The following is a 22,421-nucleotide window of genomic DNA, read 5'->3' on the forward strand; positions in this document are numbered from 1 at the left end:
TTGCCTTAAAATTGGTGTAGATTTGTATTCCAAGGGCTCCAGCAAAGACATAATCAAAATCTCTCTGGAGGAATTCACTCTTAATGATGGTATCACATGATGCTCAGAGATAAAGCTTGATCAAATAAAAACCCATAATCCATTATCATAAAACCCAGGAAAAACCAGGCCCCATGAGTGAGAAGCAGCAGATACAATACGCAACAGAATGAGATTCCCAAGGAATGTACTGCAGTCATCAGATACAGAATGTCAAGTATATTTAAAATATTTTTCTTTTTAAGAAGGAACAAGAGAAAACTTCAAAAAAGATCAAGTAAATTAATAGAATTTTTTAAAATGAGAACTATAATCACTCAAATAAAACACTCAGTAGAAGGGTGTCTGGGTGGCTCAGTTGGTTGAGTGTCCAACTCTTGATTTTGGCTCAGGTCATGATCTTACGGCTGTGAGATTCAGATGCTCTGCACTGAGCATGGAGTCTGCTTGAGGTTCTCTCTCTTCCTCTCCCTCTGTCCCTCCCTGCCTCTCATGCATACATGCTCTCTCTCTCAAATTAAAACAACAACAACAACAACAACAAACACACACACTCAAGGGGCACTTGGGTGGTTCAGTCAGTTAGGCATCTGCCTTCAGCTCAGGTCATGATCTCAGAGTCTTGGGATCAAGCCCTGTGTCAGGATCCCTACTTAGTGGGGAGTCTGCTTCTTCTTCTCCCACTGCCCCTCTGCCCTGCTCGTGTTCTCTCTCTCAAATAAATAAGTAAATAAATAAATCTATATTTTAAAAAATTAATTAAAAACAAAAAAACACCCAATAGATAAGAATAAAAGTTCAAGAAAGAATAAAAGATCTATCTGAAGACATGACCTCACTAAAGCACAGAAATCTACAAATACTAAAACTATCAATATAGAATTGTATTTCCAGCTAAAATATTATTCAATAAGAAAAATATAATGTTCTGTTTGAGAAATAAAGAATGAGAAAGTTCACTACAAACAGAGCCTCCCTAAAAAAACCCTCTAAAGATGTATAGCCATACTTAGGAAATCCTGAGAGTTTGGTTCCAGACTACTGCAATGCAGTGAATATTACAGTAAAGCATGTCAAATGAATTTTTTGGTTTCCCAGAGCATATAAAAGTAATGTTTATACTTCACTGCAGCCTATTAAATGTGCAAATAGCATTATGCCTAAAAAAAAGTACTGTATTTTTTTGTTGTTGTTGTTAAGATTTTGTTTTTAAGTAATCTCTACACCCAACATGGGGCTCTAACTTACAACCCTAAGATCGAGAATTGCACATTCTACCAACTCAGCCAGCCAGGTGCCCCAAAAAGTACACATCTTAATTTAAAAATACTTTATTGCTAAAAAATACTAATTAATCTGAGCTTTCAGCAAGTCATAATCACTGGTTGCCATACAATGGATAATAATGAGAAGACTCAAAATATTGCAAGAATTCCCAAAACGTAACAGAGAAACACAAAGTGAGCAAATGCTATTGGAAAAATGGTGCTAACAGAGTTGCTCAATGCAGGGTTACCACAAATTCTCAATTTGTAAAACACACAATATCTATGAAGTGCAATACAGAAAAGCACAATAAAATAGCATATGCCTATACTTCAGATAAGGAAACAAAAACATACACTCACGCACACACACAAGCTGATATACAATAAGATAATAAAGAGCTGATATGTACATGTGCAAGTCTTAGTATGTAAAACAATACCCCACATGCTCAAAAAAAAAAAAGGGAGGGACATTGTAGGTTACAAAATACAAGACACAACTAAAACAATGGTGTGGGTGATTACATTTAAACCTTTTCATGGGCCTTTGATGCTTGAATGGAGAAGTAAAGACTAACATTGATCTTTGTTATGTCAGAAATCATGTTTACATTTTAAGGGCAACCACTAAAGAACAGAATTAGATTAATAAAAGAGAAAGCAGGATTTAGAAATCCATTCGCAATTATGGCAGGAAAGAAAAAAAAAAAAAAACAGCAAAGACAAAGCCAGCAAAATAAGAGGACAGAAATGAGTCAAAAGACACGGAACTTCTAAATACACGCAAAGTGAACTAAACTTGATACTTAAACTTTATGTTTAGGTAAAAAAACAAAACAAACCGAACAAACAAAACAATGTAAAACAAAGCCTTACCTACTAGCAATATGCAAGAGACAAACCTAAACACAAAGACACAGAAGATTAAGAGTAAAGGGATGGGAAAATACAGGTGGCCAACGTAAAGAAAGCTTGACAAACGTCAGACAAATAGGTTTAGTCATGATATGAAAATGTATTGATCATTATTTAGTTTGATCCATGAATATATTTCAAACCCTACTCCTAAGAAACTGTGAATGTATGTTTTCCTCAAGGATCAGCAATTTATGCAAACAGGCCACACGTTAGATCACAACATAAGTCCACAGAACCAAAGAATCTGTATTCAGCTACAGACCACACTAGCAGCACCTTTTGGGAACTAAGTTTATTACGAAGGAGCAAAAGGCCAACACCACCAAATGTAGTATTAAAGAAGAACAAGATCATGGTTCTGCTGGATCACAGAAAGTGATCAGAAAAGTGAAAAGATCACTTTTCCTACCAGATATCAAAATAGATTATATCTCATAAAACTGCAGTAATATAAAACAATGGAGAATTAGTAAGGACGCAGGCTAGCAGAACAGAGAGCCCAGAAACAGCCTTCCTGCATACAGAGGCGTATGCCACTGCAGATCCCAGGGAAAGGAATGGTATATTTGATAAATATTGTTATGACAACAGATTATGCAGACGGAAAAATATACGTTTGGACTCACACACACCGTTCACAAAAATCAATATGAGGGAGGTATAAACCAGAAGCATGTGAATAGTCCAAAGAATATAATCTTTTGCAAGAAAATACAGAGATCATGTTTGTTACCTTAGGCAAGAGAAAGATCTCTTAAATAAGATATAAAAAGCACAAATCATAGGAGATAGAAAATCAGATTTTATTAAAATTCTTTGTCAAAAGCAACAAGACACATTATAGACTGAGAAGACTTACCTTCGACACCTAACTGGCAAAAGTGTTAATATCTAGACTATAAAGGAACTCCTATGAGTCAGTATCTGTAGGTATATCTGATTCTAAACATGTATTCTTTTTCACCCCAAGAAGCCATGCTTCTGTCCTTAGCTGAAGACAAAAATTAATAAAAGAAAGAGAAAGAACAATGCAGCATGTGGAAGACAGTTTTCAAAGCAATGATTCTATCCATTCCTTTGAGCACAAATTTTTGTATTACTTTTTCTCTACCCCATAAATTGGGGCTGGCCCAGTGACATGCTTTCATCAACAAAACGTGACATAGATGGTGATACATGAATTTTAAGCTAAGATCTCAAGTGTCTCTGCAGCCTCTGGTTCTGCCTCCAGGATCTCTGAGCTCACCATACAAAGAAACCACAAGCTAGCCTCTTGAGGATGAGAGGTCTCAGGCAGAAGGAGACCCAGTCAACCAATCACCAAACATGCAAGTGAGGCCATCTTAATCCAGCCCTGGTCAAGCCACCAGATGACACCACCACATAAGTGACTCCAGGCAAGGAGAGCAGAACAACCACCCAGCTGAGCCTAAACCAAAGTGCCGAACACAGGAGAATGAGGAAATAAAAGGACTTCCTTGGGGTGGTTTGATATGTAGCAGAAGATGACCAATAAACAGGCTAGGGGTATTTAGCCATTGAAGAAAGCCAGAGAGGCAGGAACCGACAGCTGAAGAAAGGTATCAGCAAGGCAGGAACAGGAACTTCAAACAGGAGAGGTCACGCTCTTCCTTCTATGCTTTGAGGACCTTCTCTGAACATCCCCTAGCCTAAGAGGTTTACGGAAAAACACTTGAGTTTTTTGGCAACCCCAATGCAGTTTTGTAACATCCTACTACAGCTCCCTATGCCTTCGCTATAAGACACTTTCCTCTAAAAACAGACACTGAAGGAAACTCATCCTTGTCCTGGACGTAGCTGGCCACCCCAACCCCCCCACCCCATTTACTCACCACTGTGCACACACAGACCAATGGCCCCACTAACCATCAGAGAGATGGCAAAGCCCAAGACAAGGCTGGGAGATGGCTGAAGAAGCAGTCAGAGCAAGGGATCCGCTGCCTCACCTCCACTCCAACCCCAGAGGTAGCACAATATCTGGCATCAAGGAGGTGCCCGGCAGCCACTTGGCAGCACAGAGGAGAAGCAGGGCCAACTCTGAAAAGACAAAGGATCGACAGGGGGCTGGGCAGCCCCAGAGAATAAGGAAGCACAGAGCAGGGCTAAGGCTGGGCAGGACAGGCCCTGCCAGCTAGATCCACAGGCACCATAAATAAGATGCATTGTTGTGAATGGATGTGATCGTTTCTTCACTTTTTTTTTTTTTTGAAGATTCCATATATTGGGGCACCTGGGTGGCTCAGTAGTTGAGCATCTGCCTTCGGCTCAGGTCATGATCCTGGGGTTCTGGGACCAAGTCCCATATCGGACTCCTCGCAGGGAGCTTGCTTCTCCCTCTGTCTATGTTTGTGTGTGTGTGTGTGTGTGTGTGTGTGTGTGTGTGTGTCTCATGAATAAATAAATAAAATCTTTTTAAAAATTCCATTTATTTATTTGACAGAGAGAGAGAAAGAGAAAATGAGCAGTGGGAAGAGGCATGGGGAGAAGGAAGAAGCAAACTCCCTGCTGAGCAGGGAGTGCAATGCAGGGCTCGATTCCAGGACCCTGAGATTATGACCTGAGCCAAAGACAGATGCTTAACTGACTGAGCCACCCAGGCACCCTTTCTTCACTTTTTAGAATGATTTTCACGTCATAAACATGTCCTTGGGACCGAGAAAACTTTTGTGACTAGCACATCCCACTCACCACTGGAAGGAAGGACACATCAATGTCAGCTTACATTTAGAGTTATCTTTAATTCACTTGGTTGAGACACATTCAGCCTGATTCAAGTCCATTCCAGACTTAAATTTAAAGAAAGGAGATAAAACTCTTTCACTTATATCTCGAGATGTATTAACAATATGTATTAAACAAGCAGATTCTCCAATTCAAACATTTCCAAAGAGGAAGCAATTATAACATTGATTTTCTGAAAGCTGTGATTAATGCCTGAGTTTAAATCTTTGTGCGAAAAAAAAATGATTTGAAGACAAGGGGGCAAGAAAAGGTTAGATACTGCCAATAAAAACACTGGGCTGAAATTTAGTCACTAGGCTGGGACTTTATTTTGCTTTTCAGTCTTTTTACTGTTCTATAAGAATTCCATAGAAACACTCACAATTTAAATATAAGATGAGCATAAACACCCTCTCCATGACAAAGCTAAGAAACAAAAATAATTATAAAGAAAACAAAAAACCGGGGAGAGCTTCATATACGCTATGAAAAAAGTGTATTATCACTCCAACTTAAACTTAACAGACAACTTCTTTCCAGCCAAATTTCACAAAATCTCAGCGTCTGTTTCTCTTTGGAGAGAATTTTTTTTAAAAGAAGATTTTATTTATTTATTCATGAGAGACAGAGAGAGAGGCAGAGACACAGGCAGAGGGAGGAGCAGGCTCCATGCAGGGAGCCTGACGTGGGACTCGATCCTGGGACTCCAGGATCAAGCCCTGGGCCGAAGGCAGGCGCTCAACTGCAGAGCCACCTAGGGATCCCTGGAGGTAAAATTTTTAAATCCATAACTGTAGATATAGGCCTTACTGATTGGGTTAATTGGTTGTGAAAGTCAAATAATATCATGTTCATTCATGTTCTTTAAAAATAAACGAATGGGGGACGCCTGGGGGGCTCAGTGGATGGGCATCTGCCTTCGGCTCAGGGCGTGACCCGGGCGTCCTGGGATCGAGTCCTGTATCGGGTTCCCCACAGGGAGCCTGCTTCTCCCTCTGCCTGTGTCTCTGCCTCTCTCTGTGTGTAAAATCTTTAAAAAAATAAGAAAATAAAAATAAAAATATAAAAATGGAGGCTCTTAAATTCTGAAACATTTCTCCCCCCTGCCCCACACGGGATTTGACAGGCATCATCAACCCAATCCAGCTGGAAATCAAGATGTAGAAGTGTTTGGCTCTTCCCAGCAGGGCCTCAGGAAGCAGGCCAGGTGCTGTGTGACAAAATCATGGAGCCCAGACAGTTTCCAAAACGCCCCCGGCTCCAAATTTTATCAACAAACAAATAGAAGGCCATGTGCTACTGGTATCTGTGAGACGTTAGAGCCTCTGAAGGACGGGGCCATATTTGTTTGCAGGAAGATAAATCTGTGCAGTTCCTCTTTCTTTGTTGCCTCTCCCTGCTGCCTGATGTCTTGTTTTCAGAATCAAGCCCCAGACAATCTGCACGGTACAACAGTCGGAAATAGACTCCCACTTCACTGTAGGGAAGCATGCTCTGCCCGCCAATCAAACAGCTGTCCATGTTGGGCGCCCAACCGTTCCTTCTCTGACCAAGATGCCTTCGACTCTCCCAGCTGTCACAGAAGCTTTTCCTGTTACAACAAATACTGCTTAATCTACTTCCTGCAGGAGGGATATTTGTACTTGAAACAGACTCCAATCTCCCAGTTGGCATCAGACAGATGTGCCTGAGGTCTATCAAGGGAGGGGGAAGCTGGCTCTCCAAACCCCAACGAAGGCCCCAATTGTCTTTAACTCGTATGGGCCAGAGTTAGCTGCTGACGCCCGGCTCAGCTTCTGGAATGACTTTTTTTTTTTTTTTTCTTCCCCAACAAGGACCAACTTCAGTTTGCTGAGCCTCAGCGTTTTTATTGGAATACTGAGCTAATAAATGAGGGCACCGGTTTCAACCCAACTGGGCAGGTGGAATTTTAGGGAAGATAAAGCAGAGCTGCTGTCACCATAAAAATGAAATGGATATGAGCCTTGATGGCAGAATTTAAAATGAAAGACATGATAAATTTTGAAACCTTGGAAAGATACCATGGATGCCACTTGTACTGATTCTTATAACTTGCATACAATGCGGGGTTTGCATAATTACCTGTTTCATGAGTTAATTTCAGTGATAAATAAAAATCTTCTTCCAAAACAGTTTCACTCACACTTGGGAGAAAGGCCTCGAAATAAGCATCGATTTGTTCTCTGCTCTTCCCTTGACTCAGAGAAGGGGAGAGGGGGTGGGAGATGCCAGAAATGGGTATCTGCATTAGAATTCCTTCAATGAGGGGCACGTGGGCGGCTCAGTGGTTGAGCATCTGCCTTCCAGTCAGGTTCTGATCCCAGGGTCCTGGGATCAAGTCCTGCAACAGGCTCCTCACAGGGAGCCTGCTTCTCTCTCTGCCTATGTCTCTGCCTCTCTCTGCATCTCTCATGGATAAATAAAATCTTAAAAAAAAAAAAAAAAAAAAGAATTCCCTCAGCTTTATAAAATCTTTAAAAGTTATTTCAAGATCCAGGTTTGCGTTTCCATATTGATGTTCACTTGGAATATTTCCCTAACAGGGCAAGGTAGGTTTACCTCTGATACATCAGGCTGGTGGCTTTCAAATGGAAGAGATTTTGCTGTGTGGGAGACATCTGGCAATATCTGATGATAACTGGATCAGTGCTACTTGGGAGAAGGGACTACTTACTACTGATTTACAGTAGTTGGTAATAATACTGGTAAACATCAATGCACAGGACACCCCCCACCCCCACAACATCCCAACAAAGAACTATCCGGCCCAAAACATTAGTAGCTCCAGATGAGATCAGTATTCAGAATAAATCACACAGGAACATTTGAGAGGCTTTTTGGAAACTTCACACGGTTTTGCAACTTCCTACTCCAGCTTCCCTTCTGCCCCAAGGTTCTTTCTATAATAACAGTCAACTCAAGGGACTTTTTTGTCTAGACATCCTTCCTCCATTTTCCTAGCACTGTGTCGGTAAACAAATATTAAAAAAAAAAAAAAAGGATGAAAGTAGCTCAAGAAGGATTTCAACAAGGACCCATGGATGGTCATGACTTGTGTGTGGGAAACAGTCTTAGGGAGAACACTTAGGAAGGGGTCCCTGGTTCTCTAAGTCGACACAGTAATCCATTCACCACACTGCCTCGCCGTAAAGGGAGAGGGGGGTGGAGATGCATTCCATGTCACCTAACAGATTTTCATACAAACATCTCAGGGGCGCCCAGCTGGCTCAGGCCATGGAGCATGCAACTCTTGATTTCCAGGTCATGAGTTCAAGTCTTGTGTTGGATGTCGAGATGACTTAAATAAATACGGAAATCTTTAAAAAAACAAATCTCAGACCACAATTATGATATCGGCACATATCACTACAGATAGCTTGCATGTGACTGTAATATTTCAATCACCTTATCATTCCACCAAGACTATAAAAAGAGGATCGACAACTAAAGAATAGTCGGTGACCTACAGTAGCGGATCCCAATCCTAGCTGCACATTAGAATCCCGAGTTTTAAGCAATCATACCACAACAAATGCACCCCAGGCTGCAGCCCAGACTGTGTGAATCGTGATCTCTGAGAAGCGTCCCAGATATCTCAGCATCTAGATTACAGAATTCATTTCTTTCCACCCAGGAAAGGAAAATACTTAAGTAAGGTATTCATAAATTTAGTTATCAGACAATTCACCTGTTGCAGATTGAGGTAGATGGAGTAGAGACCCATGAGATAAAAAATGAGCAGCCTCTGGTTACAAGTCAGAAAATCTTCACGTCCCCAAAAGAGATTGTGCTTCGAATACGTAACATTTATCGAGTACTTTTCCTAAGACCTATTACTCTTTTGTTTCATTTTTTTAAAAAAGACTCTATGTATTTATTATTTGAAAGACCGAGTGAGAGCGAGAGCACAGCGGGGGGAAGGGGGCAGTAGAGGGACCAGCAGAGGAGAGGAAGAAGTAGCCTCCCCGCTGAGCAGGGAGCCTGATGTGGGGCTCGATCCCAGGGCCCTGAGATTATGGCCTGAGCTGAAGGCAGATACTTAACCATCTGAGCCACCCAGGTGCCCCTAAACACTTTACTTTTATAACTCAATTCATCCTCACAACAACTTAATGGGATAGTACTATAGTTTTATCCCTATCTTATGCATGAGGATGCCAGGGCATGAGATGAACTGTAACCTGTTCGAAGACAGAAATCTAATAAACACAGAAATGGGACCCAGTCTCAAGAAACCTGGTCCCAGAACCCACTCTTAGCCACTAGGATGTGATGCTCAATCAGAGAGGAAACAAACCTTTACATGAGAAAAAGGGGCTCAGAAATAATCCAGCCCTGAAAGGTAATCCCAGGACTGGACCAAGCCTGCCTACTTGAGCTTGTAGGATGGGGTGAGCAGCAGAGCACTGGCCTCCCATGGACAGGCACTGGCCTCCCATGGACAGGCACTGGCCAGGGCTCATTTGGACCCCAGTGTCCCTGACACACTGCTAGCTCTCTGTCAAGGCTGCCAAACACCCACTGTGACCACCGTTAAGATAGTCCCTGCATCAGACCTCAAACCTGCTTCTCAAGATGCTTATTTTTAGCTACTTCTAAATTTAGACAAAGGCTACAGTCCAGCCTCCCCATTGTACCAATTTACTAGTTGTTTCCTTTGCTATTTTAACCAAAGCAGTCAGTGGACACTGCTTTATCTCTGCCTCATTATAGAGCAATCGTGTAGGTTATTTTATCCTGTTTACTTGCCTCTTGTGCTTTTCATGGTTAAATGAGGACCAGGAAGCGGCAGCAACCAGAAGGCAGAGAGGCTGAGGCCCGGGCTCCCCCTCCAGCCACTCCAGTTGGGCTGCCACTGCCCAGGGCACCTGAGAATGCTTCTGGAACATACTACTGTTGAAGACAACCTAGGAACCCGATAAGAAAACCCACACGACGACTTGACTCTCTTGCTTTGTCTTGAACCAGTCTGATGATCTGAATTGGACCGAGAAGACTTTGTTTGTAAGGATTTTCGATCATTGCAAAATATTAAAAGGTGAACCGATGGAAAAACAGAAATATTCACTAACATTTAAGTTTGCGAACACAGTCACGGCCCAGTCACGAGGCTGACTCTTCAGCACCTGACTCAACAAATGTCAGTTCCAACGTATTGTTCCAAGGAATAAGTGAATCTTCTAAGAATGATTCCAAAATGGAAATTTTAATGTGTTTCAAACACCTGTAGGTTCAGTGGATTTAGTACTCAGCCTTCAAAAGTGACTGGCCTAAAAGAGGCAATATATAGCATGTTAAGGTCAGCTGTTAAGTTTAAAACTCCATCAAAAAAAAAAAAGGAGGGGATGCCTACTATATAAACGTATATTCTATATTCTATACTCAAATATTTCTAAAATTCCTGTATGCAAATATATTTTAACTAAAACAATTTTAATAAAAAATTCACAAACTGTACACACACACACACGCACGTATGCAGTTTTTTTAAGAGAACAAACACCCCAAATCAGTGATTATCTTTAAAAGGGGCAAATTGTGAGCAATTTCAGTTATACTCTATCAGGGAAACTATCTGTAATGGGCCAGAGAGTGAATATCTCCAGCTCTGCAGACCATGAGTCCCTGTCACGGTTACTCAGCTCTGCCCTTGCAACGAGAAAGCAGCCAGAGACAAGAGACAAATGATGGGCATGGCTGTGTTCTGATAAAACTTTATTTATAAAAACAGGCCGTGGTTTGCATTTGGCTGGCGGGTTGTAGTTTGCGCCAACTCCTGCTTAATATCCATAACCCACAGGAAGGGCTCGGACAGAAAAAAAATTCTAAATAAAGTTGTGCGCACACTGTTGTTCATAGTATGTACATCCAGATCTTATAAAAATCCTTTAAATAAGCTAACACAACATGCCTCCTTCAAAGGCTTATTACAGGGGGATCCCTGGGTGGCTCAGTGGTTTAGCACCTGCCTTTGGCCCAGGGTGTGATCCTGGAGTCCTGGGATCAAGTCCCCTGGAGTCCTGGGATCAAGTCCCAAGTCAAGTTGGGCTCCCTGCATGGAGCCTGCTTCTCCCTCTGCCCGTGTCTCTGCCTCTCTCTTTCTCTGTGGCTCTCATGAATAAATAAATGAGATCTTTTTTTTTTTTTAAAGGCTTATTACAGAAACCTCTCTGTGTGAACGGAGTTTTATGGGATTGATGCTGCCATCTTGTGGCAACACAAAAGAATGGCCTTCATCGTTTCCATTCCCTCCACTCTGGTTACACAGCTCACCGGAGTCATGTTCTAAAAATGTGACTGGGGTGTGGGTACTGCAATGACATAATGACTCAAGGAAGTCAACAGCAATAAGTGCCATCAATTTTCTGAAGCCCCTAACTTGCCAAATCCTTGCGACAGCCACTGAGCAAAAGCACGAACTCTCACAAGGGGTCTGGGGGTGACCTACTCTCATCAAGCTAAACTTCAGAAGGGAATTTAAAAAATGATAGCAGGGCAAGGAGACTCAAAGTACCTACACACTCAGAGTTTGAAACCAGACTTTTAAAAAAAAATTTAACTCAAGTTTTAAAAAGAAACGAAATCTTAAACGCCAACTTACTAATATAACCAACCCCATCATTTAGGGACACCTGGGTGGCTCAGCAGTTGAGCATCTGCCTTCAGCTCAGGGTGTGATCCCGGGGTCCTGGGATTGAGTCCCACATCAGGCTTCCTGCATGGAGCCTGCTTCTCTCTCTGCCTGTGTCTCTGCCTCTCTCATGAATAAATAAATAAAAATCTTTCTTTCTTTTTTTTTTTTTTAAAGAAACCAACCCCATTTTTAGAATCAGGTCATGGAGAAATAAGTGACATAATGCTGTTGACTGGTATACTCATTCACGGGCTCTCGCTGAATGAGAAGGTGGCGGCTGTGCAGCAACAGGAAGAAGGCATAAGCCCAGTCCCAAAAAACAAACTCGGGACAGAGAGAAGACACGCCAGTAAGAAGAGTGTCATATGACTAGGGCCCACATGAAAGATGTCTCTGCAGGGTCCTAGGGTCCCAGAGGAGGGAGCTAGCTCTGCTGGGTCCCACCCAGGAAGGTGTCAAGAGGCAGGTAGCATTCTGGTTGCTTCTTTTAGGATGAGCACAAGGTTGCAAAAGGATAGGGAGAAAAGCTGTGAGCAGGGGGACAGCAGATGGGGCAGGGCTTGCTTCTGCCTATAGCCTCACGCTCACACTCAAGCTTGGGAGAGCCCAAGAGAAGCTGACCAAATGTGAGCTCTGAGTGCATCTGCGCTCTGGGGCAATGTATGCCCTCTCTCAGGCAGAAGGGAAAGCCAGGGCTGGATGGTTTGGGGGATGGTGACGGGGAAGGCGGAGGTAGGACCTGGAGCCCTACTGGTTCCTGGTGTTTCCTCTGTCCACAGCCCAGAGATGGTGGCCTCTACCCAATCGACCTTTCCCACAATGACAAACAGCAGCAGCAGCACACTGAAGCTCTCCATGTGCAACAGGTTGACTGGTGACCAAACACTTACTCCACAAGAACACATGGTCCTGAACCTTGGAAATGAACGGGACACACACATTCAGTAACCAGTTCATCTCACTCACACGCCTTATGCCTGCTGGCCCCGGTCCAGTGGAACACAACCCCCCACCCACACCCACACCCCCACACCCCCACAAGGTCAACGTCACAGTCATACCTGGGTTGCTGCTGAGAAAGGCCAGGGGGCTCTCGCTGAGGTCCACGGGGCCGTCTGCTCGGTGGGGTGGGCAGTCCAGCAGCTCCAAGCCTCCCTCCGGCTCAGGGTAGGTCCTCACCAGGAGGCCCAGGGAAGGCTGCGAGAGGAAATCTTTGAGCACAGATGAGTTCAGGGTGCCTGCAGCACGATTATTGATCTCGAGAATCTCATCTCCCGCCTTCAGGCCTGCCAACGCAAGGTGGAAAATGTTTAATTTCACACGCACATAAAAGCAGTGGTGGTGGTGGTGGCGAGTCAGATCACAACAGCATAGGAGCCCCGCCGTGAAGGGAACTCGGGGCTCGCTTGTCACGGCCCCCCACGGCCCCGGTGCTGGTGCATACAGGCTCTAGTCCTCCTCCGTGATCATCAGGTGACTGCATGGGCCTCGGTTTCGGAAGATTCTGGACTCGATGTGACACAGCATGCCTATCTGTCTTCCACACCAACTAAACACATTTACTCTTTCTTGAATCTGTATGCTCTGGGCATCTGCCAGTTTCTCCTCATAAATGCTAATTCTGGCTGTCACCCTTGGTTTTGAGGGGGAAAAGCAGAAATGCTCTCATTACCATGATCAATATGTTGTGTACACACTCATGCTACAGCGCAGACGTGTGGCACAGCCCGCGACCATCTCTTGGGTCACTGCTATGGGACCAGCTATAGAACCAGAATGCGGTGAGCTCTTTCTGGCTACAACCACAGAAAATCACTCTACTTCAAACACAATCTCCAGAAGCAAATGTGATCATTTTTTGCACTCCCCCCTTTGTTTAACTGCATCAGGACCTTGGGGTGGAAGTCTTTTAGAAGGTGCCTGAAGGTTCCACTGCTTTTGCAAAGCATGCTAGTGGAGCTGCCAACGTTGGGGACCCAAAGGAGCAGCTCTGAACCAGCCCAATCCAAAAGAACGAGAGGTTGTGACTGACCCTGGGGCATTACAACCTTGTATTAAAAGACCATTCCAGCAGGTTGAGAAAGGGAGAGGTTAGAGGAGAACGTGAAAGGAAATAGAGTATTGTTTCAGCTAAGAAGAAAAAAAGAGTCCAGCTCTTATTTTATAGACTTGTGTGGAAAAGCAAACTTGAAAAAGCCAAGTGAGTGAAGAGCAGAGGTAAGGAATAAACTGCAGAAACGAGAAGCCACTCAACTCCTCAGGTATCCACAGATCCCACTTCTGATGCCTCAGAAAAGTGTTTCCACAAAGGCATTCTCACTTCCCAGCTCCACCGAGTCACACCCCTTGGCCAGCTGTACTCGGGTTTCCAAACTATTCAACATCAATCTTCTAGCATAAAACTCTCCAAGAAACATTTTGAGTGGGAAGGCAATGGAAGAGAAATGAGAATGTTTCTCTCTGTATCAGAGGTGGGATTCTGGGAAGCCAACCACTCCATTTTTAGGTAAAAGATTTTGCCATCACAGCATTTGAGTTTGAAAATATAAAATTTCCCCATGCGAAAGTAGTTGTTTTTTTTTTTTTTTTAAGTCTTCTCTTAGAGACAACCTTTTTGGTTAGATATGAGAGGAGGTAATATAAGGAAAAGAAAGACTTAAACATCTACGAGATTGAAGGTGTTTTGGGGGGGGCAGAGGGAGAGGGGGGAGAGAGAATCTCAAGCAGGCTCCACACTCAGCTTAGAGATCAATGTGGGGTTCAATATCACAATCCCAGCATCATAACCTGAGCCAAAATCAAGAGTTGGACGCTTAACCAGCTGAACCACCCAGGTGCCTTGAGTTTGTTTGTTTTAAAGAACTTCCACAGGGACGCCTGGGTGGCTCAGTGGTTAAGCATCCACCTTCGGCTCAGGCTGTGATCCTGAGGTCCAGGGATGGAGTCCCACATCAGGCTTCCTGTGAGAAGCCTGCATCTCCCTCTGCTGTGTCTTGCCTCTCTCTCTGTCTCTCATGAATAAATAAACAAAACCTAAAAAAAAAAAAGTCAATTCTGTAAGTATAGGTGATATGAGATCCAACTGAGGGGTAGGTGGGTATTAAAGGGGGATTAACCATTAGCTCATGGCAAGCCAAAAGGCCAAGGTGGCTAACAAACACAAACCAAAGACTTAGTTATAACGTGATGGGCATCCAAGGCTGTCTATGAAGAATGAGGCAAAATAGTGAATGGAAGCCAAAGGAGGAGAATGTTTCCTGATTAGAGATGTCCGTGAAGAGGTTCTTATGATCCACAGAGACCTCTCTATTACCCAGAAATCTGCACATAGAGACTAGATTTAACATCAGAAAACAAAACAAAACAAAAAAACAAAAACCAAATCTCTTTCTTGACACTGTCCTCTATAAGCTGGGTATTGGGATGGTGTTTGTGACCTAGGTGGACAAATGGAGATCACTCTTAAATCTAGAGAGAACAGTGCTACACGGGGTAAGGGGGTTGCAGACAGCAACTTGTTTTTATCTAACACTAGGGTTCTTGGACACAAAGAACTAAAACAGGAAGTGACTGAAGTGGAGGCAGCATATTTCCCCACCTCCACACCAACGCCAACAGGCACACTCATCGTGCTGCCAGAGATAACAATCGGTCTTCGGGTTTGAAGGTGAATAAACCCTGCTATCTCTGCTCTTAGCTGAGACACAGCTTAGACTTCGGCCTCCAGACCTCGATATAGTGTCAGACTCCATGCCTCCAGGCTGCCTTTGGCCTTGGACAGTACAGAAGAAAAATCCTCCTCCATGAGAGCAGCGACTTTGACTTTATTTCCCATTTGTCACACTCTTGCCATCTCTGTGCATAGTCAAGTGCAGGCTGCTCTTCTCCACGGCTGGGAGAAATAACCTGCATAGGTAGCTTGTACGTCAAGAACACCCAGAGCTAAGCTGTACCGAGACACAGAAGGAGGTGACAAGGTAGGGCACTCCACCATTTCCTTGGCCGCTCCACTCAGCAGCCTTCCAAGAGAGCAGACACAAGGCATTACATCTAAGTTCAACTGACTCCGACGTTTTGGTCTTTGACATTTGACAGGTATGATTTTGCCACTGCCTAAAAATTCCATAGCAAGAAGAATGAAAGGAAGGCAGGTTCTGATCCCTACCTATCTGTCTGATGTGTTTATGGTAAGTATGGTGGGTTGAAGAGTGTCCTCCAAAACTCATGTCCACCCAGAATATCAGAATGTCTGACATTATCTGGAAACAGGGTCTTTACAGATGTAATGAAGGTAAGAATCATTCTGAATAGGATGGACCCTAAGTCCAATGACCAGTATTCTTCTAAGAAGGCCATGTGAAGGCCATGTAAAGGCACAGAGACACACAGGCAAGAAGGCCACTGACCACAGAGCAGAGATTGGAAGGATGCAGCCACCAGCCAAGGAGTGTCAAGGACCACCAGCAACCACTGAAAGGTAGGACGAGGCAGGGAACAGATTCTTCCCTCAGGCTCCAGAAGGAAACAACCCTGCCCATACCTGGATTCTCAACTTTCCATTCCCTGAACTATCAGAGCGTAAATTTCTGTTGTTTTTAATCACTCAGTTTGTGATAATTTGTTACTATAACCCTAGGAAACCAACACAGGAAGCAAAAAATGTAGGTTAAAAAAGATCCTCTCCAAGTAGAAAGAGTTGAGGTTTCACAAGTAACCCAGACTCCAGTGAGGGATGCAGGTAGGTTGTGGTAGAGAAGAGTGGATCCTGGATCCCTAGGTTCCCAACTTCTGCAGAGATTTTTCCAGGAATGGGATCAAGATGACATCCACTTTGAAGGAACTTTGCATGCTCAGGTGAGAGCCAAAGGCAGCTGTGGCCACTGTAGCACAGAGGGGTGTTCCTAAAGGCTCTGCTAAAGGAAAACCCCTAGGACTCCCACACCATCCTAGATAATAGGGAAGGACAATTATATCAAATTAGAATGGAATTTCCCACTTGCCCCAAAGAAATGGGCTCAGAATCAGGTTTAAAATTCAAGAATGTGACTTTTCATACACACCTATATTTAGAGAATAATATCCATATTCCCTAGAAGGGTTTTCAATGAGACAGCATTAAAAAAATCTTCACAGGTGGACTCTTTGGTTGTTCTCATCCACCAACCAGAGAAACTCCAAGGGGATTTTAAGAGGGATGCACAGACAAGACACTCAGTGACTTACCTTTCTTGGACGCTAACCCAGTTTCCTTTACACTATTCACGTAGAGCCTTCGAACACCATCTTCTTCCACAGAGGAAAGTGAAAACCCTAGAAAACACAAAGACAGAATGGTAGGGCTCACACCTTCTGAATGTTTACCAAACAACAGGAAGTACCTGCTGTGAACTACGTATGTTTGATGTTTTTGGTTACAGTTTGGAGCGATGGTTTCTCCTTGTTTGGATTATTTTAAAAAGCAGAAAAATGTATTTTTGGATGACTCTAAAAAAAAAAAGTCACTACTTGTAAAAATTAATATTACCAGGTACGATGTCTATCCTCACACCACCTACCCGTCAACTCAAGTGGAAGAAATCTATTTTGTTTGACCTTACTTGCTGGTAAATGCCATCGCTTTATCTTTTTCGCTGTCCCCTCCACAGCACAAACAGAATGATTAGCTTATCGGACCTGGGTCCTCTGGACTTTTCTCAGCCAATCCTTGTCCTGGGATATTTTACAACTGAACAACTGCATAGTGTGTGTTCAGTCATATGTATTGCTGTATAGACACCAGTTTAATTTAACAAAATTCTGCAAAAAGGGATTAAGTAGCAACTCACTTACTTTATATTGAAATGGATTGATTTCACATTCTGCTAGTGTGTGATCATAAGGTTATCTCATTACCTGTCCAGACTTCCAGAGCCCAAAGCCCATTAGCTAGTTAATCTTGGGGTTGCTACACCTTTCAGGAAAAAAAGGCAGAACAAGGCCCTGAGCTTCCAGGTGGTTTGGGGATCTGAGGCGCTCCGGATCCTATGGCTACAAGCCCTGGTCACCTGTTTCTAGACAGTCTCATTAAAACCTTTTTCTGATCAGGGTGCCTGGCTGGCTCAGTCAGTGAAGCATCTGACTCTGATCTCAGTGGCATGAGTTTGAGCCTCACTCTAGGTGTAGAGATTACTTAAAAAACAAACAAACATCCATCAGTGGAATGTCCCAACCACTACCTCCTTTGCCTTAAGGAAAAGATTTCGGCAAACACCCCTAAAAGAGTAATGGGAATGAATACAGTTGTAAAGATCTGACATAGTTTCAGGTCTGGGTGAAAAATAATCCCATAATATAGGTACTTACGGCTGAAGGCAGAAAAAAAACACAGTTTTTGTGTTTTTTCTTGTCTTTTTCTTTAAAAACACTGTTTTAAAGAACAGATAAGCAAACAACAACAGAATGGAATGAATAATTACAGGACTGGTGCCCGGGGAGTCATCAGGACTTTTCAGGCCATGTCATAACGAATATGTGTTTTTCTATTTAGTTCACAGGACCAGGAAATAGATTCCCACACACAGACAAAACTACCAACTGTCCTCGCCCACTACAGTACCATAACTCCTTCAGATGGGGACAACACAAGCCACGCCCCGAGGACTTTCTGGTCTTCATTTTACTGTCTTATCTTGAATTTCATTCTTATAGCAGCTTGTAACTTTCAGATTACATTTCAAGAAGCTCCACTCAAGTAAAAATAATTTTATTTTTTAAAGATTTTTGATTTATTCATGAGAGAGAGAGACAGAGAGAGAGAAAGATAGGTAGAGAGAGAAGCTCCCTCCCAAAGGGCGCCTGACTTGGGATCCCAGGACCCAGGAATCACGACCTGAGCCAAAGGCAGAGGCTCAACCACTGAGCCACCCAGGCACCCTTGTAGTCAGACTATTGTATGTTGGTGCGTGCTAGTAACTTTTACTAGCAATATACACTGAGCTCAGTATACAGCAGGAAGCCACACTTCTGTGGGTGCCAACATTAGATACCGATGCGCTGAATTTAGCATCCTTGGTAGTTCTGGGGTCAGAGGCAACCAGGTCTCTTCAGATTGGGGGACTCCTGAACTTCTCAATCAATACGCTGTAGGAACACCTTACGCCAGCATGAACCAGTCACTCAGAATAAATGGTTGAGCTGAGGTTACCAGCCACGTGCAGCAGGCTCTAGAAAGTGAAATCCAGGAAAGAGGCACAGCTGGCTGCTGACAGTAATGTAAGGACAGAAACTGAAACTAAGCATTGAGAACCAGCCGAGTGACCCTGCCACACCTCCAAGCTTTTGCAGTTTACAAAAGCAGTGGTGGTCCACACCGGATTGAAAATGAAAACAAAACAAAAAACCCTGCTTCTTTACCAGATAGTTTGAGAAGCACTGCTGACAAGACTTTCTGGGTTGATGCCTGATGCACTGCAACAATGGGTTCAGTCTTGTCAATAAGAAAATATATAAAAACAATTTTGTGCTCTGTTTCATGGTCCAAATACCAGTCCATCTTAAGAATTCCATTTCAAGGGACACCTGGGGGGCTCAGTGACTGAGCATCTGCCTTCGGCTCAGGGCGTGATCCTGGATCCCCAGATTGAGTCCCGCATGGGGTTCCCTGCAGGGAGCTGGCTTCTCCCTCTGCCTACGTCTCTGCCTCTCTCTCATGAATAAATAAATCTTTAAAAAAAAAATCCATTTCAAGAGCTTTAAATTCAGCCCTTTCTTGCTTCTTGCTCCTTAAAGAGAAAAGAAGAAGAGGCGCGGTGCATCTTCCTCTAGAGAAGCCAGACCCTTATTTATAGCCCTGCTACCAATTACTGCTTTAATTACCAAGGTCACACTTCTGATGCATAATTAGCCCTTCACAGACATTAATTCCTTTGCCATCAAAAACATCCTCTTGGTTTATGATGTCTTTGGTTTTAAGGTCAAGAAGTAAACAGCAGGAAGGTGTAATGCAAGTGACCAGGGTTCAAAATTAGGCTCTCTTCATTAGGCCAAATGGTCTCGGGAGCATTCGGGGATGAAGACTGGTGGCCCGTGGAGCGATCGCAGAAAGCTTCTAGTCTGCTCTCCCGCTGGCTGTTCGGTAAGGGATCTGAAGATGTTCACATGCTAAAAAGCCAAGCGACTTAATTCAGAGAGAAACTGTAAATGAGCACAGACGATAGGCTAGTGTCCTTCCCTCGGTTGTCTTTCTAGGTTCTCTTCCTTGGCACACAGAGCAGGGCTACGCCTCTCTGCCCCTCGCTGGGAGCTGGGGCCCTGGGGCTGCTTTAACACAGCTCTGCGAGGGCACCAGCACCTGGCTTCCCAACGTCTCTCTTCCCCTCTGCCAAGAGATGGACAATGCCCCAGGTGGCAGCTGCTGCTGGCCTGTGTCCGGGAGTGAGGACAACATAGAGAGTCCCGGCCAACCCACAGAAGATGCCTGGTGAATTCAGGAAGCACATTTCCCTGCTTTGAGCCCCCTTGGCCAACCTCGCCACTCGTGACTAATATCGTGGTACGGGTTTCCCCACGTCTTTTAACTCCTGCTGCTATTCAAATCACACAGTGTAAGGCTAAGTAGGCTTAAACATATGGAAGGGATTATATAGTCAACTACGCCAGGATGCAGGCAACTGAGGGGAAAAGCGTCAACACAGCAACCCTGACTGCTCTCCTTTGAAAGGCCTGCCTGCTTCCAAGTTTGGCCCCTGGCTGGCATCTGGGAACTCGGATGTTGGGTGGGTTCCCGACAACCCTAACGAGGCTCGCTGGGCCTTGAATTTGTACAAATAACATGGTTTGTGCTCAACACCTGCTTTGCCCCTGGGAGTCTGAAACTTTGGAACATGCTAGGCCGAGGGCGTCTATGGGACTGGGCGGACAAACTTCCCCACGAGACAACAGCTCCCGTGCATTATCAGCTCGTTGCTGGGTTCTGGAAATAAGGACGCCCCGTGTGACTGGGGGAGGACACTTGGAAGCCTGCGCCTGTTTTCTCAGACTGCACCCCATGTGCCTTTCCCCTTTATTAGGCCACTCTGTACAGTTTCCCTGTGTTAAGCCATCCATGGTCATGAGTAGGACTATTCGCCGAGTCCTCTTACTGAATCCGCAAATCTAGGGGCGGTCTTGGGGCCCCCCAACTCAATGCCAAAAAGAGTTGTTTTAACATTATTTGAGGGGGAAGGGGGAATAATGAGTATACTTGAGGGAGAGAGGTGTGACACGATCTATTCCCGATACAGGCATTTCCTTTTTATGGCAGTTGGACCCTGATGATTAAGGTTATGAAATTCAGGCTGAAGTCTCCATCGTACCCACAGTAAATATCTCTTTTTTCCCCCGAGATTGGCTGCTCTGCCCCACACAGAAGCCAGATGTACTATCTGTTTTAAATAGGCCCCAAAAGAATTTTACTAAATTGTAAATAAGTGCATGTTTACACAGGAATCGCTTTATCTTGAAAAACACCAAAGATCAAAGGAAAATAAACGTACCATAATTATCACTGGCCGTATCTGACTTCTCAATCTGGATGTTCTGAGTGACTTTTGGACAAATTTCAATTTCTTTGTACAGCTGAAAAGTGACAAAGAGGAGTCTGATTAGGAAGGCATTATAAATAACTTATTAGGAATAGACATCGTCTTGTAAATCCTTTTTTTCACAATTTGCTAAATAAAAAAATCTCCAGGAATCAAAAATCTCCAGTCCTTGGGCAGCCTGGGTGGCTCAGTAGGTTAAGCATCTGACTCGATTTCAGCTCAGGTCATGACATCAGGGTCGTGAGATCAAGGGCCCCCAACCCCTGTTCAACTCCGTGCTAGATGTGAAGTCTGCATAAGATTTTCCCTCTTCCTCTCCTTCTGCCCCTCCCTGCCTAAAAGAACTCTCCAGTACTGAGGAAAAAAATTATTAAAATCAGGAAGAGGCTATAAAGATCTTGACAAGAAATTCCTAGGAAGAGGAGAAATCTCTGTGCTTCCATTCTCTTCTGCTCACAAACCATTTCTGCCCAAAAGGTTCATAGTAACACAAGTAGGTGGTGACAGGAATGCCTGAGTGGCTCAGTGGTTGAGTGTCTGCCTTTGGTTCTGGTCCTGGGATCGAGTCCTGCATCGGGTTCCCCTCAGGGAGCCTGTTTCTCCCTCTGCCTGTGTCTCTGCCTCTCTCTGTGTCTCTCATGAATAAATAAATAAAATCTTAAAAAAAAAAAAACAACAACAAATAAGTGGCCACAAATTAGAGCACTGAAATTGACAGAAAATTATATAAATGCAAGATATTCTCTTTTAGCCACGGGATTATACCAAATTAGCTAGAAAACTAAAGCACATGAATTAATCAGTTCTCTAGAAACCCAAGAAAGCCTGGGGGGAAAAAGATAACAGAAAGCTAGAGTTCACACACCAGAAAACGTATTTCAATTTAATATCCTTCATTTTCACTTGGAGGTACCAAACCTTACTTCTTAGGTAAGCAAGTCAAAAGCTATTTCCAAAAATTTGATAAACATTCCAAAACAAAGAGATGTGTCAAAGCTCATATGGAACTTAAAAAGCATCATTCGATTTTGAAATGAAAATCTATCTGTGCCAACATTAGTAAGAGAAGGCTGTCCTTTAGCATGAAAGGGAAGTCTTGGTGGTTATCTAAGTTTGCTCCCATCTCTCACCACAAGGTCATTCCTCAGGAAATAACGTAGATCCAGCAAGTAGAAAAGAACCGTGGTTTCCTTCTTTTCACTTATGGCAGTTGACAGGTGGGAGAGGGGACCCCAATGC

General features: G+C 43.7%; 1 protein-coding gene across 5 annotated transcripts in view; it reads right to left on the reverse strand.

The window, feature by feature from the left end:
- The window catches only part of TIAM1 (TIAM Rac1 associated GEF 1), a 380,928-nt gene that overhangs the window by 45,616 nt on the left and 312,891 nt on the right, over positions 1-22,421 (reverse strand). For all 5 annotated transcript variants that reach the window (XM_038581329.1, XM_038581328.1, XM_038581330.1 and 2 more), the window contains 3 exons: positions 21,135-21,216; positions 16,846-16,932; positions 12,684-12,908 (listed from right to left, as the gene is read on the reverse strand). In XM_038581329.1, the coding sequence (XP_038437257.1) occupies positions 12,684-12,908; positions 16,846-16,932; positions 21,135-21,216 (394 nt within the window). The remainder of the gene's footprint in view (positions 1-12,683; positions 12,909-16,845; positions 16,933-21,134; positions 21,217-22,421) is intronic.

Source organism: Canis lupus, chromosome 31, assembly GCF_011100685.1.
Source record: "Canis lupus familiaris isolate Mischka breed German Shepherd chromosome 31, alternate assembly UU_Cfam_GSD_1.0, whole genome shotgun sequence".
NCBI classification, from domain to species: Eukaryota; Metazoa; Chordata; class Mammalia; order Carnivora; family Canidae; genus Canis; species Canis lupus.